The 20,207-nt window shown below is 34.6% G+C and overlaps 1 protein-coding gene across 6 annotated transcripts in view; it reads left to right on the top strand.

Moving 5' to 3' along the window:
* ARMC3 (armadillo repeat containing 3) overlaps nucleotides 1–20,207 on the top strand; it is a 63,115-nt gene that overhangs the window by 19,902 nt on the left and 23,006 nt on the right. For 4 of the 6 annotated variants that reach the window (XM_053964928.1, XM_053964917.1, XM_053964914.1 and 1 more), the window contains 7 exons: nucleotides 1,640–1,765; nucleotides 2,839–2,907; nucleotides 3,237–3,412; nucleotides 4,771–4,965; nucleotides 5,619–5,802; nucleotides 11,006–11,158; nucleotides 11,287–11,392. In XM_053964928.1, coding sequence (XP_053820903.1) covers nucleotides 1,640–1,765; nucleotides 2,839–2,907; nucleotides 3,237–3,412; nucleotides 4,771–4,965; nucleotides 5,619–5,802; nucleotides 11,006–11,158; nucleotides 11,287–11,392 — 1,009 coding nt within the window. The remainder of the gene's footprint in view (nucleotides 1–1,639; nucleotides 1,766–2,838; nucleotides 2,908–3,236; nucleotides 3,413–4,770; nucleotides 4,966–5,618; nucleotides 5,803–11,005; nucleotides 11,159–11,286; nucleotides 11,393–20,207) is intronic. The other 2 variants (XM_053964921.1, XM_053964937.1) reach the window with 2 other exon arrangements.

The following is a 20,207-nucleotide window of genomic DNA, read 5'->3' as shown; positions in this document are numbered from 1 at the left end:
TAATTTTAATATTCAGTTTTCAGTAACAAGAACTTTGTAGCCTTTTTCTGTTATTTTTACACAAAGTTGATGTGTTAGTATTTCTGTGCAGGTGATTCATTGGAGCCTGCTCAGCCTCCTTTATCAAGCGTATTTCTGTATGAGTTGGGAATCTAACAAGTCTCCAAGATTCCAAATCTTCCAAAGGTCCCTGTATAATCTATAGCTAAACAGCATGTTCAAGGTGCTCAGGAGACAAACAACTGTGTAACAAAGGCTCAAATTTATGTAGCACGTAATTTCCTAAGTTGTCTCCTACTTATTCCATGTTATTTGATGTTAGCCACTCACATTGGCGTACACTGGTAGTATTCTTGCTCTGATTAATCTGGTTTAATTTTAATTTCCATTTAATTTGTCTTCTTTAAAAATTATGCATCTATATGCTGATTATTATACTGATGTAAGTTACCAACACTCATGAAGTTGTGAGAGAAGAGCTGAAGTCTTTGACAGCTGGCTAGGGGTCACTGGATTCTGAAAGATATTTAGTTTCTGCTTAATATGGCAAGCTTGGTTGAGAGCATGAGATCAAATTCTGAATATGTGAAGAAACAATGTGGACTGTTGGGAGACAGCTACAAACCATAAACTCTTGCTGGCTCCTTCCCTCCTATCCACAGTAAAATATGTCACACTGCATGAGGATAGATGTGTTACGTCTTTTATGTTTATACTAAAAGAATAATCCTTTAAATTATTTATGTAGATATTCCCATAATCTTCCAGAAGACTAGACTGTAACTTTGCGGTGTGGCACAAGAGAAGAAGTTGTTTTCAGTTCATTAAGTGCAGTTAATCTATCTTTTTGGAGTGATGCTAGTAAATAAAGTCCCATAATAAATAATACTTCCTCCATTTTAATCATGTCTTGGCCTGAGAATGAGTATAGATCTCCAGTTTCCTCTCACATTTCTCACTTGTAGCCAGGAAGGGCAGGCGTGGTTCATTAGAAAATTAATTATAAAGCTGTTGTGGAAACTGAGAATAGGAGTAGGATGGGATTTTGTTTCTTGGGGTTTGTGTGTGTTTTGTGTGAGCAGGAACAGAAGGCTGTAATCATACTAAACTCCTCTGTTCTTTGCACGTCCAGCACCTAATCAGCTACAAAGCACTTCATTCTCAGGTGGCAGAAATCTCAGGTAGGAATTAATGATACAAATCCTGATAGTTGCTTCCCTTGAGGCATAGTAAAGATTTACAGAATCAGTGAAATGTTATGTTGAGGAAAATGCAATTAGGAGGCAAGAAAGGAGGAAAATAAAATGCGTTCACCTGACACTTTTCACCTGTAGTTTGCTAAGTAGAAAGCTTTCCTTTGTACTTCCACTGCAGTCTCCAACAAATGAGTAGTGTGTCCAATAGACAGAAGCATCCTTTGCTTGAAAAATGTGAATTAATCTGAGATACTATTAATCCTTGGAACTATTTGACACATATTTATTAGGGGTGTAAATCAGATGATCTTCAAAGGACCTGTCAGGCCTCTGTTCTTTGATTCTTCTGTTCAATAAAAGATTGGTAGTGGTTTTACCTTGCTTCATTAGAACTGTGAGGTTGCTGGCCTTTTCCTTGGGCTTTTAACCCAGTTCCTTTTCAGGTGATGAAAACAAAGTGACACTTCTTGGTCTTGGAGCATTGGAACATCTGTATAAGCTCCTCTCACACGAAGATCCACTTGTACGCAGAAATGCCATCATGGTATTTGGCATCATGGCTTCTAATAGTAAGAGTCTCAAGGTTTTACTATTTTTCAGTGCGTGGTCATCAAAACAGGAGGTTGATCATGTGAAAAAGTCCTATATTAATGGCCCAGAATAAAGTGATGTAAAGTTGAGTTTCAGTGGCTGTTATTTTTATAGTGCTGTATAGACCTATATCTGAGTAATGTAATTAAACAGGTCTTCATTTAGTGAATATTTTACCCAGTTGTCTTCCATGAGGATATCCCAACCACACTCGAAGTCTTTTCAGCAGCTGCTACCTGCTTGTCATGCTGCACTGGACCTTACCCACTTAGATGACTTTTAATTTGGCATTAGCATATTGTCAATGGTGCTGCACAAACACGGATTTGAATGAACAAATATGTCCCTTTTATATTCACATCTTAATTGTTTTTTTATTTAAAAGTAAATTAAACTCATACCTTTTTTTCCTCACATTTCAACATATTGAATATGTTGATAATAGCAACACAGCCTGTAGAATCACATGAAGTCTGTCCCAAAAAATATTATTTGATTTTTCTGTCCAAGGGTTAGAGTTTTGCTACTTTGCCATTGACAACGTTAGAAATGCAATCTGAGAGACTTTACTGTGATTTTAGTAAGACCTGTGTAATTCATGTTTTCCATTTGCTGTGTGGACTAGTGTTAGCATAAAATTGTGAAGTGATGGCTTGAAAACTAAGTAACAGAAGGATTGCTTTTAATTTGATAATATTAACCACAAATAATTTTAACTATTGGGGTATGACTTCTTTGGCAACAAAAATCATGCAATATTTAATCAGAACTTGCTAGATGCAAGTATTTTGAATAAAGTTTCAATGAAATATAGAGGAACTTCATGTGTATCAAATGTCAAAGGATGTCATCTGCAACTTGAAAGTCTCTGCTTTTTTTCCTGGGCCCATTATGATCTTGGTCTAACTTTAGTTGTGTGCCTTTCACAGTCAGGTCTTTTTGTCACTCAGGGGATAACCATAAGTAAATTTTGGTTGGAGCAGATTCTTTTTCTTTACTCAGCCAACACCGCCAAATGGAAGACTACATGTTTGTATTTACTTCATTGTAGATGATGTCAGGAAGTTACTGAGGGAACTGGATGTCACAAATTCACTTATATCACAGCTGGCTCCAGAAGGTACCTTATAGTATTCATTCCTTGTGCAAAAGTATAGTCAGAAATAATTTATGATTGCCATTTTATCAGACAATTTAATAAAATCTACCCTGTAATGTGATTTTTCCTAGTACATGTTAAATAGGTAAATGCTTTTATAGGAGTAGCTCTGTAGCTCACTAAGTAGTGTTTTGTGTTGTACAGATGGAGCAAGATGTTTATGGGCACATTGGGTATGGTTAACAGCTATTATTTATTGACTTCAAATAATGCTTTAAACTACTGAATTAGTGAAAATATTCTGTGCTGAATAAAACTTAATTAAAATGTGTATTTTTTTTTCCCCACAGAAGACGTAGTTATCCATGAGTTTGCTACTCTTTGTCTAGCACATATGGCTGTTGAATATACTACTAAAGTAAAAATATTTGAGCAAGGTGGTTTAGAACCACTTATCAGACTGCTAGGTAGCCCTGATCCTGATGTTAAGAAGAATTCACTGGAGTGTATCTACCTTTTGGTACAGGTGAAGTTTGGTCTTGTTTGTTGTCCTAAACTTCAGAGGCAGATAAGCATTTGCACCCCCACCCCTGACATTCTCTGTGGATAATTTTAAAATATTGCTGTGTGTAATTTTAAAATATTTGCTTCCTTTACTCCACAGTGTTCATGGATGATTTTGGAACATTGAGTCCTTGCACCTGAGTCCCTGATTGTTAAATTAGTTATGAATATTACTGCTTTTTAATTCTGTTGAACTTAATGCAGTTGTCTTTGGTGTAGTGCAGTAAAAGTAAAATCAGTATGAGGTTCAGATTTTTAAAACTAAATAATAATTTGCATTCTGTCTTAGTTGAAAAATGTTAATCTCTTAGTAATGACAGTTGTAATCTGTCTATCCAAAAGGTTGGAATTAACCTGTAAATTAAAGAACTACCAATTGCATTGTTTTTTGTTTTGACTGGCAAGTCCATAGCACAATTTGGAACATCTTTTTAATGATAGGAGAATGCTGTCAACAGCTACTTTCCATACTGTGAGGAATAGATTTGTTATTGGCTACTTCCACTAATGTCATCCATATGCTTCTTAGCAAAAGAATGGTGCATTTGTGTGGCAGTTCTTTCCCATGGCTTAAGCGAATCAATTCAGTAATGAATTCAGTTTATAACTCTATCTCTTTTGGGGCATCAGAGCATGTCTATTCAGAATCACATTTTACTCTTTCTCCTTTTTTACTATCTCGCTGTCTTTGTTGCAGGGTATATCTGGATAACTGCACCTGGTGCTTGCTTATATTGATAAGGATAATTGCATGCTGCACATGTGCAATAAGCTATTTAAAAGGAAATTGTAATTTATTTATTTATTTTCTTTTTTAATTTAATCAACTACTGTCTTTTTATTAAGCTGCACATTCACTGTTTAAAGTTGAAATTTTAAATTGTCATTTTATAATTACTAAAACAAAAGAAGATATAACCAGGCAACAGCAGCAGAGTGCAAAAAACTGCTTTCCTCCCACTGAGGTAAATAAAAATTGTGAAACTAAATTTTAAAACTTTCTAAAAAAACATTTATGTTGAGGCAAACATGGCAAAATCAAGAATGAATAGGCTTTTTTTAGACAGGACTAGATTTTGTGATGTGTACTTCAATCATGAAAACCCCTAGAATTTCAGGTTCTTGGAGCTTGATTATATTCAGTTTGATTCTTAGCTTAAAAGAAAGAAGACGGCTGAAAGAACTGGAAGCTCTGCAGTATTGACTCATTTTTTAATGTCTGAAAACAGATTTTTGGTGGGGTTTTTTTGCAAAGTGAGAAATTGATGTATTGTTATATTCTCTATCACTAACATTCTTTGTTGGAATATTTTACTGCAGGATTTTCAAAACCGTGCTGCAGTTCGTGAACTGAATGTAATTCCACCCTTGCTGGGACTACTGGAATCTGAATATCCGGTCATTCAGTCATTGGCCCTTCAAACCTTGGAAGTAATTAGCAAAGACAGAGAAACCAGGATATTACTGGGAGAAAATAAGGGATTAGATTGCCTTCTGAATATACTGGAAAACAATGTATGGTTTACTTGCCCTAAAAGTTTTTTTGTTCTTGGTGCTGATGTTTGTATGACTAATGAGAAATAATACTTATTTTATGGAAGAGAGATATAAGAACAAAGAGTTACTTACTTGGAGGGATCTTTGGTAGAAATAGGATAAGCTAGCATATCTAGCTTACTAAGAAAAGAAGCAAAGACATTTCCCAAAGTGTTTATTATTCAATTTTTGAATTGAGTTTACTTTATATAATGGCTTTAGACACAATATCCTATCATGTTATGTTATTATGAGACTCAGTGCTTCTGGAGTTCAGGTGTCACAATGGAAAATATAATGCATAGAGATATTAGTGAAGTTTTTTAAGTATTAAGATCACAGGCTCATTCTGAGTACCTGTCTAGCCTGCTTTGATGTAAATTAAAAACTTCTGGGGGTTTTACTATTTTTAATAAATCATGTTGAATCCTAAGTCATCATCAAATAAATTATATGAAAATATGAATTTGTAAATATGTATTTTGCAGTATGGATAGAATGTCCAAAAGAAAGTTGCAACAATTATCCTACGAACTTAAAAGCCTAAGATATTTTAGTCCTGATTTCAAGGTTGTTTGGTTTTTTGTTTGTTTTTGTTTGTTTGTTTGTTTGTTTTTTAAAAAATTTATTAGGAACTCAGCAATCTACATATCGAAACTCTTGCTGTGTTGGGAAATTGCCTTGAAGATGTGCATACTCTGCAACAGATTCAGCTGACAGGAGGCCTTAAAAAACTAATTTCATTTTTAGAAGTCTCTACTGTTCCTGATATTCAGAAGAATGCAGCAAAGGCAATTACCAAGGCAGCTTATGACTGTATGTGACTTTTTCAAGAATCCATGGATATGAAATTGTTTATGAAGTAAATTTTTATCCAGAATCTTCTCTGGTTGAGGGTAGTACTTGTGTTGAGGAAAGCACTGGCAAGAATTAATTACAGTGATGAGTCTTGCCAATCAGAGCAGCAATTCGATGCTAGGAGATTTTTTATTTATATATATGTATATATGTATATGTATATATTTGGAAATATTATGGTTTTGCCTCAATTTCTTTTCAAATTATCTTTATTATTTTATTTTAGTATATTCTTGTAAAATGCTGTCCTCAAAGGGAAATGGAGCTCTGAAAATATGATCCTTGTCTTTTGTTTAGTGATGCCAGCTGACTGCCATCTTAAGCCACCTTTGCTGGCACTGTTTCTGCCTCTATCTGTTAAGACTTCATTGCAAGCTGACTTCCTTTTGCATTCAACTGCTCTTCTAAATGTCAGGCAATTTCAAATACAAATTCCTTTAACAGAGGCATGAAAGGAAACCTTTCAAATGGCTTGCAGATTAATATTCCCAGGGGAGTTAAATAGTTTCATTGTAATCTTTTTATAATTATTCATCCTATAGTTCTTTTTTATATACTTTTCTTTAATTCACTGAGGAATTCTGAATTAGGCAGAACATGCTCATCATTTATGCCCACAAGGATGCTCTTTTAATCAAACTACATTTGAAATTCCTTCCATACATTGGCTACTGAGTTGCAACATGTGCCAAAGTAGTGTTGTATAATAAAATGCAATGTAACTAATGACATACTTCTAACTATAGATTTTACTTCTGTGAAGGGATATTTATGACAGTAGAATTTAAATATTTCATTCATAATTCTGGCACCTTGTGGTTGAATTGTGGATTAATGTGTATTTTAAAAATAGGTCATTTAATTTAATACATGGATAAAATAATCTCTCCTTTCTGCCATATTTCAGACCTCCTTTCATCTCCCCCCATGCTATCTTTCTGATTCTTTTCTCACCTTGCTTAGTTTGATATCCTGAATATTTGTAATTATTTGGATTGAAAATGATACACAGAAAGACTGTCCAAGTATTCTGTGGGTTTTTCTTTGCTTTTGTCATTATCTATTGGAAGCTTGGCAAGTCACTGAAAATTGTTTTCATTAATGTTCAGGTATCAAAGGCAGGAAGGGACCTTCTTATGTCAGTATTTTCTTTGTGTATTTTCCTGTGTTGTTATTTTATTACGCTACTTAGGACTGTCAGTATCATTTTTATAGTCCTGTGACAGGCTTGTAAGTTGTATGCTAAGCAGATTTATATTTGCTCCCACTGCTTTCTACTGCATCTTCCTCCTTTATCATATTTATTTTCAAATAAGCATAGCCTTCTTTTCCTCTTTCACACTTTTTTTTCAGTTTTTGTGGCCTAATATTTTAGCAGCTGTTAGTAGAAGCATGTCTGAGCACATTTTTAAAGCGCGGTTGCAAGAACCACACATAATATATTACAGTACTGCCTATGATCTTATATCATGGGATGTTACCGTCAGTGAAGATGCATCTTCTTGTCATGCTTCTTTACAAATGGAGTCAATGAGGTTTCATTATAAAGGTTTGCTCTCTTCTTCAGCCTATGACAGCTAGTATGGATGGAGCAAGCTGGGAAAATACATCAAAAGGAGATTTAAAATATTTGCTTTCAAGCTGTAGGATTTTGGTGACACCCAGTTGACAATAGGAAACTTCTTGTCCTGGTGCAGTGGAAAACACCACAGTCCAGAAAACTTGCTGCTCAATGTAGTCCCCAAAAGCACTGAAAATTTTGCAGCTACCTAAAGATACTGGTCTAAAGTCAGCCTTGCAGTGAAAAGAAAAGGCCAGTATAAGAAACAGCCCAAGTGCAAAAAGAAAATGGAAATATATTCAGTTTTTGTTTTTTGATTGGATTCTGATTGTAAGCATACTAAACAGCCTATCCAAAATGCCACACTAAAGTATACTATACTAGTATTTGCCTTGATGTGAATCCAGTATAATACAAGACAGCTCTTAGTTCTATAGTGACTTTTTCATTAAATTTGCTATAGCTATACCCACATTCTTCAGGTTTGATAATCATGGTTGCAATTTACCACCATTTCCTATTTACTTGGGTAAAAAAATACTGCTTTTCATTGGAATGAAAAATGTACTTTTGCCATGACAGAACATGTATCTAGCTGTTTTTTAATCCTGGCAGCTGAGTATACAACAGTATCCGTTTTTGAAATTATTGTTGTTGACAGATGGAATTTGGTTTTGGATTGTTTTTTTCCCCTGATAGATGTGATCATAGCAAGCAGTTTTATGCCCCTTCCAACCCCTTGGAAAGGGACTCTTGTAACTGGGTGTTGTTGTTATAAGATATATTTATCCCTTAAGAGTTATTCTCAGTATCAGAATAAATTACATGGTATAAACATGATATTCAACTTTAAATAGCATCTTTAGGATGCTGCTTGGTTTAAGTACATTAAAATGGATCATATTTCTATGCATAATCATTATGCCTTTGTCCTAATTTTTTTTTTGTTCTGTAACATAATTTTGAATTTCATATATTAATTTATTGATTATTTTGTTTTGTGTGCTCAGAATTACAGTGGTGAATTGTACTGTGATTCCTGCCTTGCCTGCCAAATAATGCAGTCATTTCAGAATGCTAAATTGTAATGTAATGCTATAAATTATGGAATGTCTGTGAGTGGATTATCTGGACTGTTGATTAAGGAGAGCCTGATTTTCTCCTGACAATGCCAGACACACCAGCAACAACAAAACACTGTGGAGTGTATATGGAGAAAGTGATGATCACGCTTACTCTGCCAAACTTCTGGTTTGAAGCTCTCCACATTCTTTCTGTGTATCTCAATTCATCTCATGCTCAAAGGGAAGCACACTAAACATGCTCTGTAGCCTGATTAACAAATGCATTTCATAATACAGATCTTTTTTTTTTCTCAGCCCAAGATCAGTGGGAGGTTATGATACTATTTAACATTAACTTTTTTCATTTGAAATTGGTATAAATAATTCCATAAGGTGATGACAGTGACCTAAAAAGTAATCAGTAGAACTCAGATCATGATTTTGGGGTAAGAGGGGGAAGTAGGAAAATATATTGAAAAATAAAGATTGTCTCACCATGGGGTCAATCCATTAAAATCTGGACAGAACGGTTGATACTCCAAACTCTTTTAGTTGTGTGTGCTTGATTTTCCTTCATGTTAAATCAAATTACAATTAATTAGGGTTCAAGAAATGAATCACTGTATAATTGGTGTTGGCACTGACATACGAAGTACTTCAGCATAAACTATGCTTTTCAGTTGTGCATTCTAGTCTGTAGTAAAGGACACAACGCAAACAACTCATACAGAAAGAGAGAGGATCAGCAGAAAATGTTCATCCCTTAAATAGAATTGGCACCTGGATATTGAAATATTAATAATTTTCATTGATCTAGCTACATAAATATACATACATACATATATATACATTCAATTTCAATATGTTTTTCTACATTATTATAATTTTTTTTTCTGTTTAAAGTATTTTAAATTACTATTTTCGCTCATTCAAATTATTTATTCTTATTATTATTTAGTATAGGAATAAATTATCTTTAAAATAAATGCTTACCCATCGTCATAGCTGCTTTTAAAAGCAAGAATTATTTTTAAGAAAATCTGTAAACAACTAAGTAACTTGCTGTACAATAAACAAATTAATGAGGCATGAAGAACCTCTAGAGATCATTATTAGGGATTATGGACTACCTTGGCAAGTAATAGGCCAGCGACATACTTGACAACTTGTCAAAACAGTCTCTCATCCCAACTGAGGCCTTCTCTTGAGAGCTGGCTGATAGGCATCAAGGTTGTGGCCAAAGTTCTGCTGACACTTAAAATCCTCTCTGTTTTATTTGTTGCATCTTTGTTTTGAGATTCATTTGCGTATCTGAGGATTCTAAAAAAGTTTAAAACTGAGCTGAAGAGGAGAAATTGACTGCACCCATCTCATCTCTATGCTTTGAGTCATTTCTACTCTAATTACATTTTCAGTCAAACTTGCTTTTCATTGACTTTGCAGACATGTATTTGTTTACTTTTATTCACTCCAGAATCAGATTTATCTAAAAGAATACTTACAATATTTTTTTCCCTTTAAAATTTTTTTTTGGGGGGACAACAATCCAAACAAGGGACTGATCCCTCAGAATGGTAGCATGCAGTGGTAAAATTTCTAAATATTTTGAAGTCCTACTGACTTCTCAGTTCCTGAAATTCTTTAATACATTCCAAATTCTGCTATGTAGATATAATTTCCAGCATGCAATTACTCTGGTTTAAATTATGCATATGGTTAAATGTTTATTGACTCTCACTGTAGAGCTTCCGTGCTCTCCAGCGCCTTTCTGCATGAGAAAGTTTCTTTCAGGGATCTTTCTAAGAAACACCTGCATTTCTGAGCTCATCAGTTATTGGTATCTACATACAGATGTCTGTAGATATTTTGTGGGTGCTGTGTGTTGTTACTTGTTCAGAGGAAGGAGCATCTCTCCTTCCGCAGCTGCTGCTGGTCAGTGCAGTGTAGGTCAGCAGTGAACACTGTGCTAAACTACAAAATTCAAATTCTCTGCAAAGTGGGCGGAAATTTTTTTTTTGTAATGCTCCTTGCCTTTTTTTGGCTATTTTAATACATTGAGTGGTATTTCACCAAGTTCAGTTGTACCTTCACTGGTATGTTCTTCAGTTTTATGCATTTGGACTTTGTTAGCATAAACTGAAGTTCAGCACAATCCCGAATAAGTATGATCTCTTGCATTGGAAAAGCTGTTTCCATCAAGCCTGTATGCATTCTGTGGTTTTAAAGTCTTGCAGAGAACAAACTTTGCATTCTGTTGGGCTGTGTATGTTTATACTGTGTTTGTCATTATTTGGGCTTGGTTCAGAGTTCGGTGAAACCTAATCCAGGAGCTGGATTTTGGATGATCCTTGCGTATCCCTTCCAACTCAGGATATTTTATGAGGGGATTTGGCTCAGGTCTTTTGTGCATATTTCTTAGTGGCTGGTGCCTCTGTTACCAAAATATTTCCAACAACTAAATGAAATCAAATTAATGTCCTTTCACTGATTTGGAAAACAAATGCAGATTAATGCTATTGTTATTTCTCATTTAAAGCTGAAATACGAAAAATCTTACATTGGGAAGAGGTTGAGAAATTTCTCCTAAGCCTTTTGGAAACTAACAGTGATGAAGTTAAAATTGCTGCTTCCCAAGCCATTTCTGCCATGTGTGAGAATATGGACAGTAAATGTGTCCTTGGACTCCAGGGTAAGTAAGGTGGGAAAGGATGAAATGTGAATTTGTGGGGTTTTTTCTGTTTATAAGGAGAATATTACAGTTTTGCAGACTGCCATGGTTTATTTAAATGTTCATATATGTAATTATTTCTTTCAAAGGGATTCCTCAGCTAATACAGTTGCTAAGCAGTGATAATGAAGAGGTAAAAGAAGCTGTAGTGACAGCATTAACTAATTTGACAACAGCCAGTCCTAGAAATGCAAGGTGAGTCTGCAATAATTAAATTATTATTTTAAACTCTAATCTGAAGTGATAATATTTTGATTTTTAAAGGATGCCTCATCTTGTTCTTATCCTACAAGGCAGGTCTGTTTGAATTTGACTATAAGGCACTTTTTGGTGCTTATGAGTCACCTGGAATAGCTAGGTTCTCATCAGTGTTACAAGAGTTGTGCTGTCTCTACTAACATTAGCGTCATCAAGGAAAGGTATGAAGCAGATGTAATGGAAGCAGAGTTGTAAATCATGTTTTGAAGAGAACATATGAGCAAAATATGCCTTATAATCTAAAGCATTTGATGTGGAGCTCTTTTTTTATAATCCAAAATCATTGATACATTTTAAAACTTGATGATTCATACAACCTTTTTGACTGATCTAAATCCATTCTTTGAGGGAGATTGATCTTCTGAACATTGGCATTGTTTTGCTCTTCCTTTTTTAATTATTTCCCAAGTAATAGAGAAGGCTTATAGTGCATTCTCTGAAAGAAAAGAAGTGTACCTTCAGAATCCAAAATTACTAACAAAGGTAGCAATGATTAGCTCACTATATGTTCCAAAATAATTGTTCTTTTATCCCAACTCTATTAGAAGTCCTCTTCAGGAAAAAGTAACAGAACAGTGTGATGTATATGAGCAATCACATGTAACTTACAAACCAAAAAAAAAAAAAACCAAAAAACCTTCAAAGTTTTCTGGAATATACTTAAAGAAGTTGTAATAGAGTCACGGGCATTCTTTGAAGTGAAAAAGTAAAATAACTCACAAAACAAATTGTTTCAATTTATTCATTCAGCTCTAATAGTCACTTGTATTCACTTAATGTTACCAGATGGAGCAATAATTTGACACAAGAGAATAATACTCTGTTCTCAGATTCACATAGTACATTTTTTTTTTGTCTGATATTCTGTTCTCCTCATGTGCTGGACTCTTCAGTTGGTGTCAGTGGGAGTCACACACACATAAAACGAGCACAGTGCTGGAGTCCAGAGGTCAAACTTTCAGCTCCACTACAGCTGGTTTTCGTAGTGCAGCCCTTTGAGGTTTCATATTGTGAAAAGGGCATCTCTGGAGAGTTTTGAGTTGGTATAGCAGCTTTTGCCAACTCATTCCATTTCTTTTGCTAAGGAGATAGTCAGGACATTGTTTAGCTCAACTGCTGGAACAATTCTCTGAGACCTCAGGCAGGGAAATAGCTGTCTCTGTTCCTCTGCAATTATAATGAAGTCCGTATTTGTTTCTTGCTGGGCAGAGTCAGGAAATTGCAAAGGTGGCTTACATATACTTCTCTCTCCTCGCAATCCAGCTTCAAGTACAATATGGAAGCACCAGATAATCTAATCAGAGGTCTTCTGTGAAAATCAGGAAGCAATAATTTACATTAAATATGTATATTGGATGAATTCCATGTGACTATATAATTACTTCAAAGCTTCATTTCTAAATCAAAACCATTAATAAGTCACAGAAGGGTCTGAGTGTGACTAGGATCTATAAATGAATATATAGTGTTGAACCCTTAGCTGATACAAATTGGTATAGTTCCAGCTCACTGACTGACTATCAGACCCATATTTATTTTACATTCACATAATAGGAAAAAAAAATAGTTTGGAGAAAATTCATTCCATATTGAGTTACCATAATCATATTTCATACTAGAATGTTTCATTTGTATGTCCTGTAGACCACTGAAAATAAGTGTATAAATAATGAAGATGCTGATGCACTTTTATAATAATGTGACTTTGCTGTGTGATTATGTTGACAATATTCTGATCTCAAATGAAACTGATGAGACTAGTGCCCTTTTATCAGTTATGTATTAGATTCTTGTTATAAACCCTCCAAGAATATAAAATCAGAACGGTAGTAGCAGCAGGTGGACCTTATGTGGCAAGAACAAAATGGGTCCAGTGATAGGGAAGACAATTTGCTGTAAGTGCTTTCACTTTTTACTGGCCAGTCAAATATTCAGCCTTGTTGAACTCATATGCATGTGTTCTGCTGTATTTCATGTCATAAGCATTTTTCTATGTTACCTTGATTGAAGGATGTGTACCTTGTTCTTTTGTTTGGTACGGTATATATTTGAGGATATAAAATGAATACAAGATGTTACTATTTTTGCTGGAGATTTGTTGTTCTTGTTAGGAATATCAAAAAGTACTTCCACCTTTTCATATAGTACAGAAAAAAACTCAAAGCAATAGTGTAATTAAAACTCCCAACATAGGTAGCTCATAAAGTGTTTCACTGATTAATAGCACAAGAGCAGCATAGGCAGTGGGCAATACTACCCCCCACTAATGTATATTAACCTTGACCTTTAGGTGCTTCCCCACAGCAATGAAAGGCTAGTTCTATACCCCTACCCAATCAATCCTTTGTTCCTCAACTGAGACAGCTAATAACGGTGTCAAATATGGTGGAGGTTTGGTAATTAGAACACCTGTTCACGATGAACGGGACAGAGACCAGCTTGTCATTTGACACAAGTCATCAAGCAACCACAATTTGGCAAAAATTAATAAATTAATGAATTACTCTGCTTCCTGTAGTATTTTAACAAAAAATCTAGAGTAGAAGAGGACATGAATCCCATATAAGTGGTTTGAGTATTCAGGTTTGCTGGAGAACATGGATTTTCAACAGGATCTCCACCAGAACACATAGCAGTTAATATAAATAACTTCTAAAATATTTCAGCGTTTAAGTTTTTGCTGCAGAGCTGATGTTGTGTCCCAATAGCACAATAGCGCATAGGAAAAAATATGGTGGTCAAATGCCTCCTTAGTTTATAGACTGACATCTCAGAATATGCTTTTGTAAGAATTTTACCATAAAGGCAGTTCTAATCTGATCAATATTGATGATAAATTCTTGTTAATAATTAGGCTCAGTAAAAATAAAATTGCAAAGTACATTGCAGCTTAATATCTCATGTGCTTATTCTAACGTGTTATGTTACTATGTGTGCGTAGCTCTGAGGTCATCCTTGATAATACATATCAGAATTTGTTTCTGTGGTCTGCTTCTGGAAAAAAAGAGAATTATGTTCAGCTGGTTATTTGCATCCGTCTTATCTATCACATTTTTTTAATCCAGAGCAATAATTTGCTTTATTGAAAACAGATATTTGGGCAGCAGAATGCCATTTAAAGAATCCCTGAAGCTCTCTGGTTTTGCTGTGTCCAGGCACCGGGCAGTGTGGGTGCAGTCACTCCAGCAACGGATGTGATGCACGAATGGAACAATTGCACACGAACAAAGAAACAGCAGCGTCATCTGTTGGGCAGGAAAATAAGTGATTCTGTGCCACACATCTAATCCTGGAACAAATGGCTTACCTCAGCCTCTGCCTATTTTTTCTCATTTAAAGTATAATCAATTATTTTCACTTTTCATGTATTTAGGATTAGATAATCATGTTAAATATAAATACGATAAGAGAAGTAGCACATAGAAATAAGCTCTCACGTATACCAGTTAGTCAGACATGAATTTGACCAGTTCTTTCCTTCAGTATTGTCATAGCACAAATGCCATTTCTAATAGCTGCCTTCAAAAATCTGGCAATGTCTGAATTCTGGGCACCTAATGGATTTGCCACTAAAGGAAAACATATGCTCTGAAATTATTTAGAACTTCATGCTGGACATGAAAACTAATTTTTAGCCTCAATAATATTTGTCCTAAATTGTATATTTTAACATCAAAATTTATAGCATTCGCTTAGAATTTGGTCTGGGGGAAGAAGGAAGAGGATGGTTTTTCTTCATTTGTACCAAGGACTGCAGAAAGTTGTGGTACATGACAGACTTATGACAGGATATTTCTCCTGGGGTTTATAATAAGTGTCATGTGACAAAATTCTGTTTTATTTCTGGATTCAAGATAATAAAGTATCATCCCAAAATTTACAAAGTCAGCAAGCTTGATGTTATTTAATTTTCTAATTCTTAAATTCACAGGAATCAGAGAACCTATTTGAATTCACAAAGGTTATATCCATATAGGCAGTTCTATGCATTAGTGCAGCATCTGAATACATGCTTTCTCAAATGTATCAAGATTGTAAAGATTTGAGAGCAGTTTGGGATAGGAGGAGAGGTTGGGAACTCATTGGTTATGGACAGTGCCCAGTGAGGAGAAAGTGAGTTGTTCTCTTGACTTTAGTGGATGTTATATCTATTATTCCAAACTGAAATTCATACACTGATCTAATGACTCAAAATACATCCTCAATCTGTTTCACCTGTGGTGAGAGTGTCTCACCTTTTTCAACTGAGATTTTCAGTACACAATCTATTTTTTAATTGTTTATGAGTATGGCTGTCAAGGAATAAATTTGAAGAACATCCAGGTTTTTTTACATTTCAAATATTGTTATTATTAGGAAGTTGGGATTACTACCATTAGGTAGTAATGTCACTAGGTAGTAATCTTCTCTATTAGAAAATGGGAAACTTAGTAATAGCTTTTCTCTTTCAAGACTGTAGATAGAACCTAATTCACATAAATATTAAAGCGTCGATATTATGTAAGATAATACATTTGTATGAATATATGTATTAATTTATGAGAACAGGAACACAAATTTAATAGCATAAAAAGGTGACAATCCACTGTAGGTTTTGTCTTTTTTTGTGGTTTTAGTTCTTTATGACATAAGTTCGTTTTTCTGAAGGAGGAAATCAACAATAGAATGCTGACTGTATTGTGTAGCTGTAATATGTTTTAATACTGACCCCTAGTGACGGAATTGTACTTTTGAGCTGATGTGCTGCAAGGTAAAAGGATGTTTTTGAGTTTTTTGGGTTATGCAGTTACTTTTTTACATTAGCATCCACGTCTACACTCTGTAAAATACAGTTATCTCAGGCCAAGAACAGGTTCCTCTTTTTCCTTTCTCTTACTCTATATCCATATTGTGGGAGGAACTGTATTTAAAAAAAAACAAAAATACAACTAAGTCATTATCCACTACCTAAGAGCTCACAAGCTTTTCCCTGCAAGTTACATCTTGACTTCCATTGAAAACTGCAAAATATTTTATGACAAATTTTTCCCTTGGCAGAAAAGCTGAGTTAAGTCCTGTGCCTGGGTTGTCATTCAGAAATGGGTTCCCATTAAGACTTTAACATCACATCAGATGACTGATACACAACCCATGGGTCTGTGCCCTGCTGGCAGTCAAAAACCTTTAATACAGCCAGCTGTTGTATTTTTCTCTTAGATTGGGAAGGTGTGGCTGCATGGGAAAGTCCTTCTGTAGGCTCAGACACTCTTAACTGTTTTCTTTCCAGTAGACTTCTTCTTTCACAAAAAAAAAAAAAAAAAAAATTGTCATGCATTCTCCTAGGGTTTGGGTGTGGGTTTTTTTGGTTTGGTTTGGTTTGGTTTTATTTTTGTTTTGTTTTGGTGGTGGTGGTGTTTGTTTTTTTTTTTTTTCCCTTGGTTGTTGTTCTTTAACTTTGGGGTTATATTCAAGACAAAGACCAATATAGAACATTTATCTCTATCTAACACAGATCTCATGTCACCACATCTTAAAGTGCATGGAAACCTAAGTAGGTCCAAAATAGTTTCAGACAGAACACAGAACACTTGTGACCTGGGATGATGATAACTACATAGAAATTTTACTCCTTGTAGATACTGCAGAATCTTTTGACCTGTTTGTACAACCCTACTTTCAAAGCCTTGCAGTATGATCACTGTTTATCTTAGCTGTGGACAGCTGGCATTTCACTTAGAGCATGTTTGTTGTCACCTGTAACTTCCCATGATGGATTTCTATGGGATCAGGTGAAAACTTTTTCTTCCTGGATGGAAACTCCTAAGCCTGGGAGAGAAAACTTCCTTTTGCATAGTGGCACAAGTACTGTGATTACTCTTGAGTGTGTATCCTTGCAATGTCATTCAGTGATATGCACTGAGATAAAATATGCCTTTTATTAATTAAAAGTGGCAAGGGTTATTCTACGTATAAGTAAATATTTCAGACAAATGTATTGGTGCTTTTGCATGCACATTTTCTTTGTAGTAAATTTCTAAATCAAATTATTTAAGTATATATTTTAACTTTAAGTAAGTGAAGTTGTTTATTTGTTTATTTAAAGTGTGAAGTTGTTTATCTGAACTAAGGAAATTTTTCTGTGAGGAAATTTCAGGGTTATGACTGACCATGCAAGCTTAATTCTGCCCTGCTGTGAATTTAACCTGTGCACTGACTATGGCATGTTGGTCACTTGGACTGTCATCTGGTAAAAATAGGGTTTCACAAGTAACTTTAACATTTTGACATGCAACCTTAGTAATTTTATCATAATACAGTCATTTATGTGTATTTTCTTAGAGATGTAATTTAAAGAGACAAAGCTAAAAGCATAAATTTCTGCACCCTAAATCATCATAAGAGCTTGAGCTTGTAGCAAGGCAAAACAGACAGCTGCTGTTTGAGATATATTCCCAGTTGTCCAGAAAAGAGTTATCCAGAAGAGAAAGCTGAAGTTCACAATCCAAAGTACTGTGTTTAGAGACTGACTTGGCACAGCTCTGTTATCCTTCCTCAGCTGGTGCTTCCAAAGAAGAAGAACCACAGGATATTTCAGGAGCAAAAGGGGTTTCTATTGTTGAATTTTAAGCCTTCCACATAATAGTGGAAATACCAGAAATTCTTTAGAAAGGTTGCAAATATTATTATAACAGAAAGTCTCAGGCATCAGGAACAGATAGTTCATTACCAATTCTCATGTAATATTTTAAATTAGGTATACTACAGTTTTAGAACTGAGATCTCTGTAACTTTGCCAGATGAGTTCAATGAGAGACATTAAAAGATCTCTGTGAATTGCTAAATGAGAGTCAGGTATTACAGTCTCTGCTAACCCAGACAGTTTAAGATTTTATTGCATCCAGACTGTGAGGTTTATTAAGTTTTGGGTTTATTACAGTTTTAACAAGATACTTGTCATTAGAAAATAGGAATAGAGGCTTCAGTTCCTGAAATAAAAAATTAATATGGTTTGTTGATATTATCAATATTTTTATTGAAGCACAAAGGGCCCCCAGATTGTAGATCAGAGTCTCTTGTGCTAGATTCCCTTATTCAGAATAAACATACTGACATTAATCTCCCTTGACTAGTGAAGAAAACGGAAGTAATATTAGTCTTTAAATAAAATACGAGTGACTATTTACAACATTCAATTGCTTTTGAAAATAATTAAATCACAAAGTGAAATTTTTGATAAGTGCAGAAGACATTTATTGGATGTGATTATTCTGATGGCATGACAAGGCTAATGAAGAATATGAATACATTTAAGGAATAAAAAAGGAAGCTATTTCTTGACGCTTTTTCAAACTTCTGGTTATGATATTCTTTCTCAGACAGAAATTGCATAAGAGAGCTGGATCAAAAATGCCTTGTGTGAAAAAGAAGTCATACGATTTAACACAGATAGAGTTGATTTTAAAAAATGTGTGTAATTAGATGCATAATTCTTATGCATAATTTACATGCAATTATGTATGAAAATCAGCTATGCACAGGCATAAATGGCTAGCTAAGCACCTCACACACAATCACAGTAATTTTGCACAGAAATTAAACATGCAGTTGCAAACACATTTGAAAAAAATGAAGTCCAGTGAAGAGGAAAAATTTGAATTTTTTTTCTGAGCAGAAATTGTGTCAAATCCTCAGTCAGGAAGGGGGGGAGTAAACAGCATAGAAGTGAATAAAAATATAATTGATTATAAACCAGTTTATGTTCAGTCATGGTAGAAGAAACAAAACCAAACATACTTTACCATTTTTATGAAGTGTCAATCTCACTAGTGTAAATTTAGTACAATCCTGAGTAAACAGTGGTGTCAAGCTGTACAGCTCTTCTCCTCTCTCCCCCCTCCCCCAGAGGTTGTTTAGGTTGGGGGCTTGAGGGGCAATCTCAGTGTTTTCTGAAAGCTCTTTGAACACTCTTAGTTGCTTTCTCCCTTAGGCTAGATTTTCTCTTCAGGAAGAAAAGCTAGCTGGACCATTCCTGATGCTCTAAGTAAATAATCTGTTATTTTTCTTGCCAAGGCTAGAAGGTTTGGTCACAGAGCAGAGCTTTTACTGTCCTGTGATGCCAACAAAGAGGTGGTTCTTACTGCAGAGTGCTTATAGTACTAAAAGCAAAATGAAGTATAAAAACCCCACAGGATTTTAATCAAATTTTTACTGCTGATTGTTTTCACAACTCCCAATATCTGAGCTTTCCTCCTGCACCCCAGACAACTAAAGCAACAAAATACTCACTTCAGTGACATCCATACACATCTCCAAAATGTCTGTTAAAAAAAAAAGTTTGTATTGTGAAGTTTTTGGTAATGATTTTGTTGTCAAGTTTTAATTTATTTTTGCAGTAAAAGCAGTAAAGAAAATGTTTGGTTTTCCTCAGTCTCTCAGCATTTATTCTTTGAGTCTTGTATTATCTCTTAGAAAATTTTCAAGAAAATGTCTTAACATTACAATGTATATTTAAAATTAATAAATTAAATATTTATTATATAAACTTTTAATCCCAATGACGGCTGAAAAAAAAAATAGCTATTCTTAAATACAGTAATTTGAATCCAATTGTAATCAGAACTTTACTGTTTCAATAAAGAGCATGCTTAGGGTCCTTAGGGTACCTGAACTGTATATACCTTGATAAAGGTAAATGCCTAACCCTGTTAGGTTAGGCATTTTAAGGATCATAATATGTGCTTATAATTCATAACATTTCAAGTGTTTTAACTTT

This window comes from Vidua chalybeata, chromosome 1 (assembly GCF_026979565.1).
Source record: "Vidua chalybeata isolate OUT-0048 chromosome 1, bVidCha1 merged haplotype, whole genome shotgun sequence".
Taxonomy (NCBI): Eukaryota; Metazoa; Chordata; class Aves; order Passeriformes; family Viduidae; genus Vidua; species Vidua chalybeata.
Note: the sequence above shows the minus strand (reverse complement) of the source record. Positions and strands in the feature narration are given on the sequence as shown.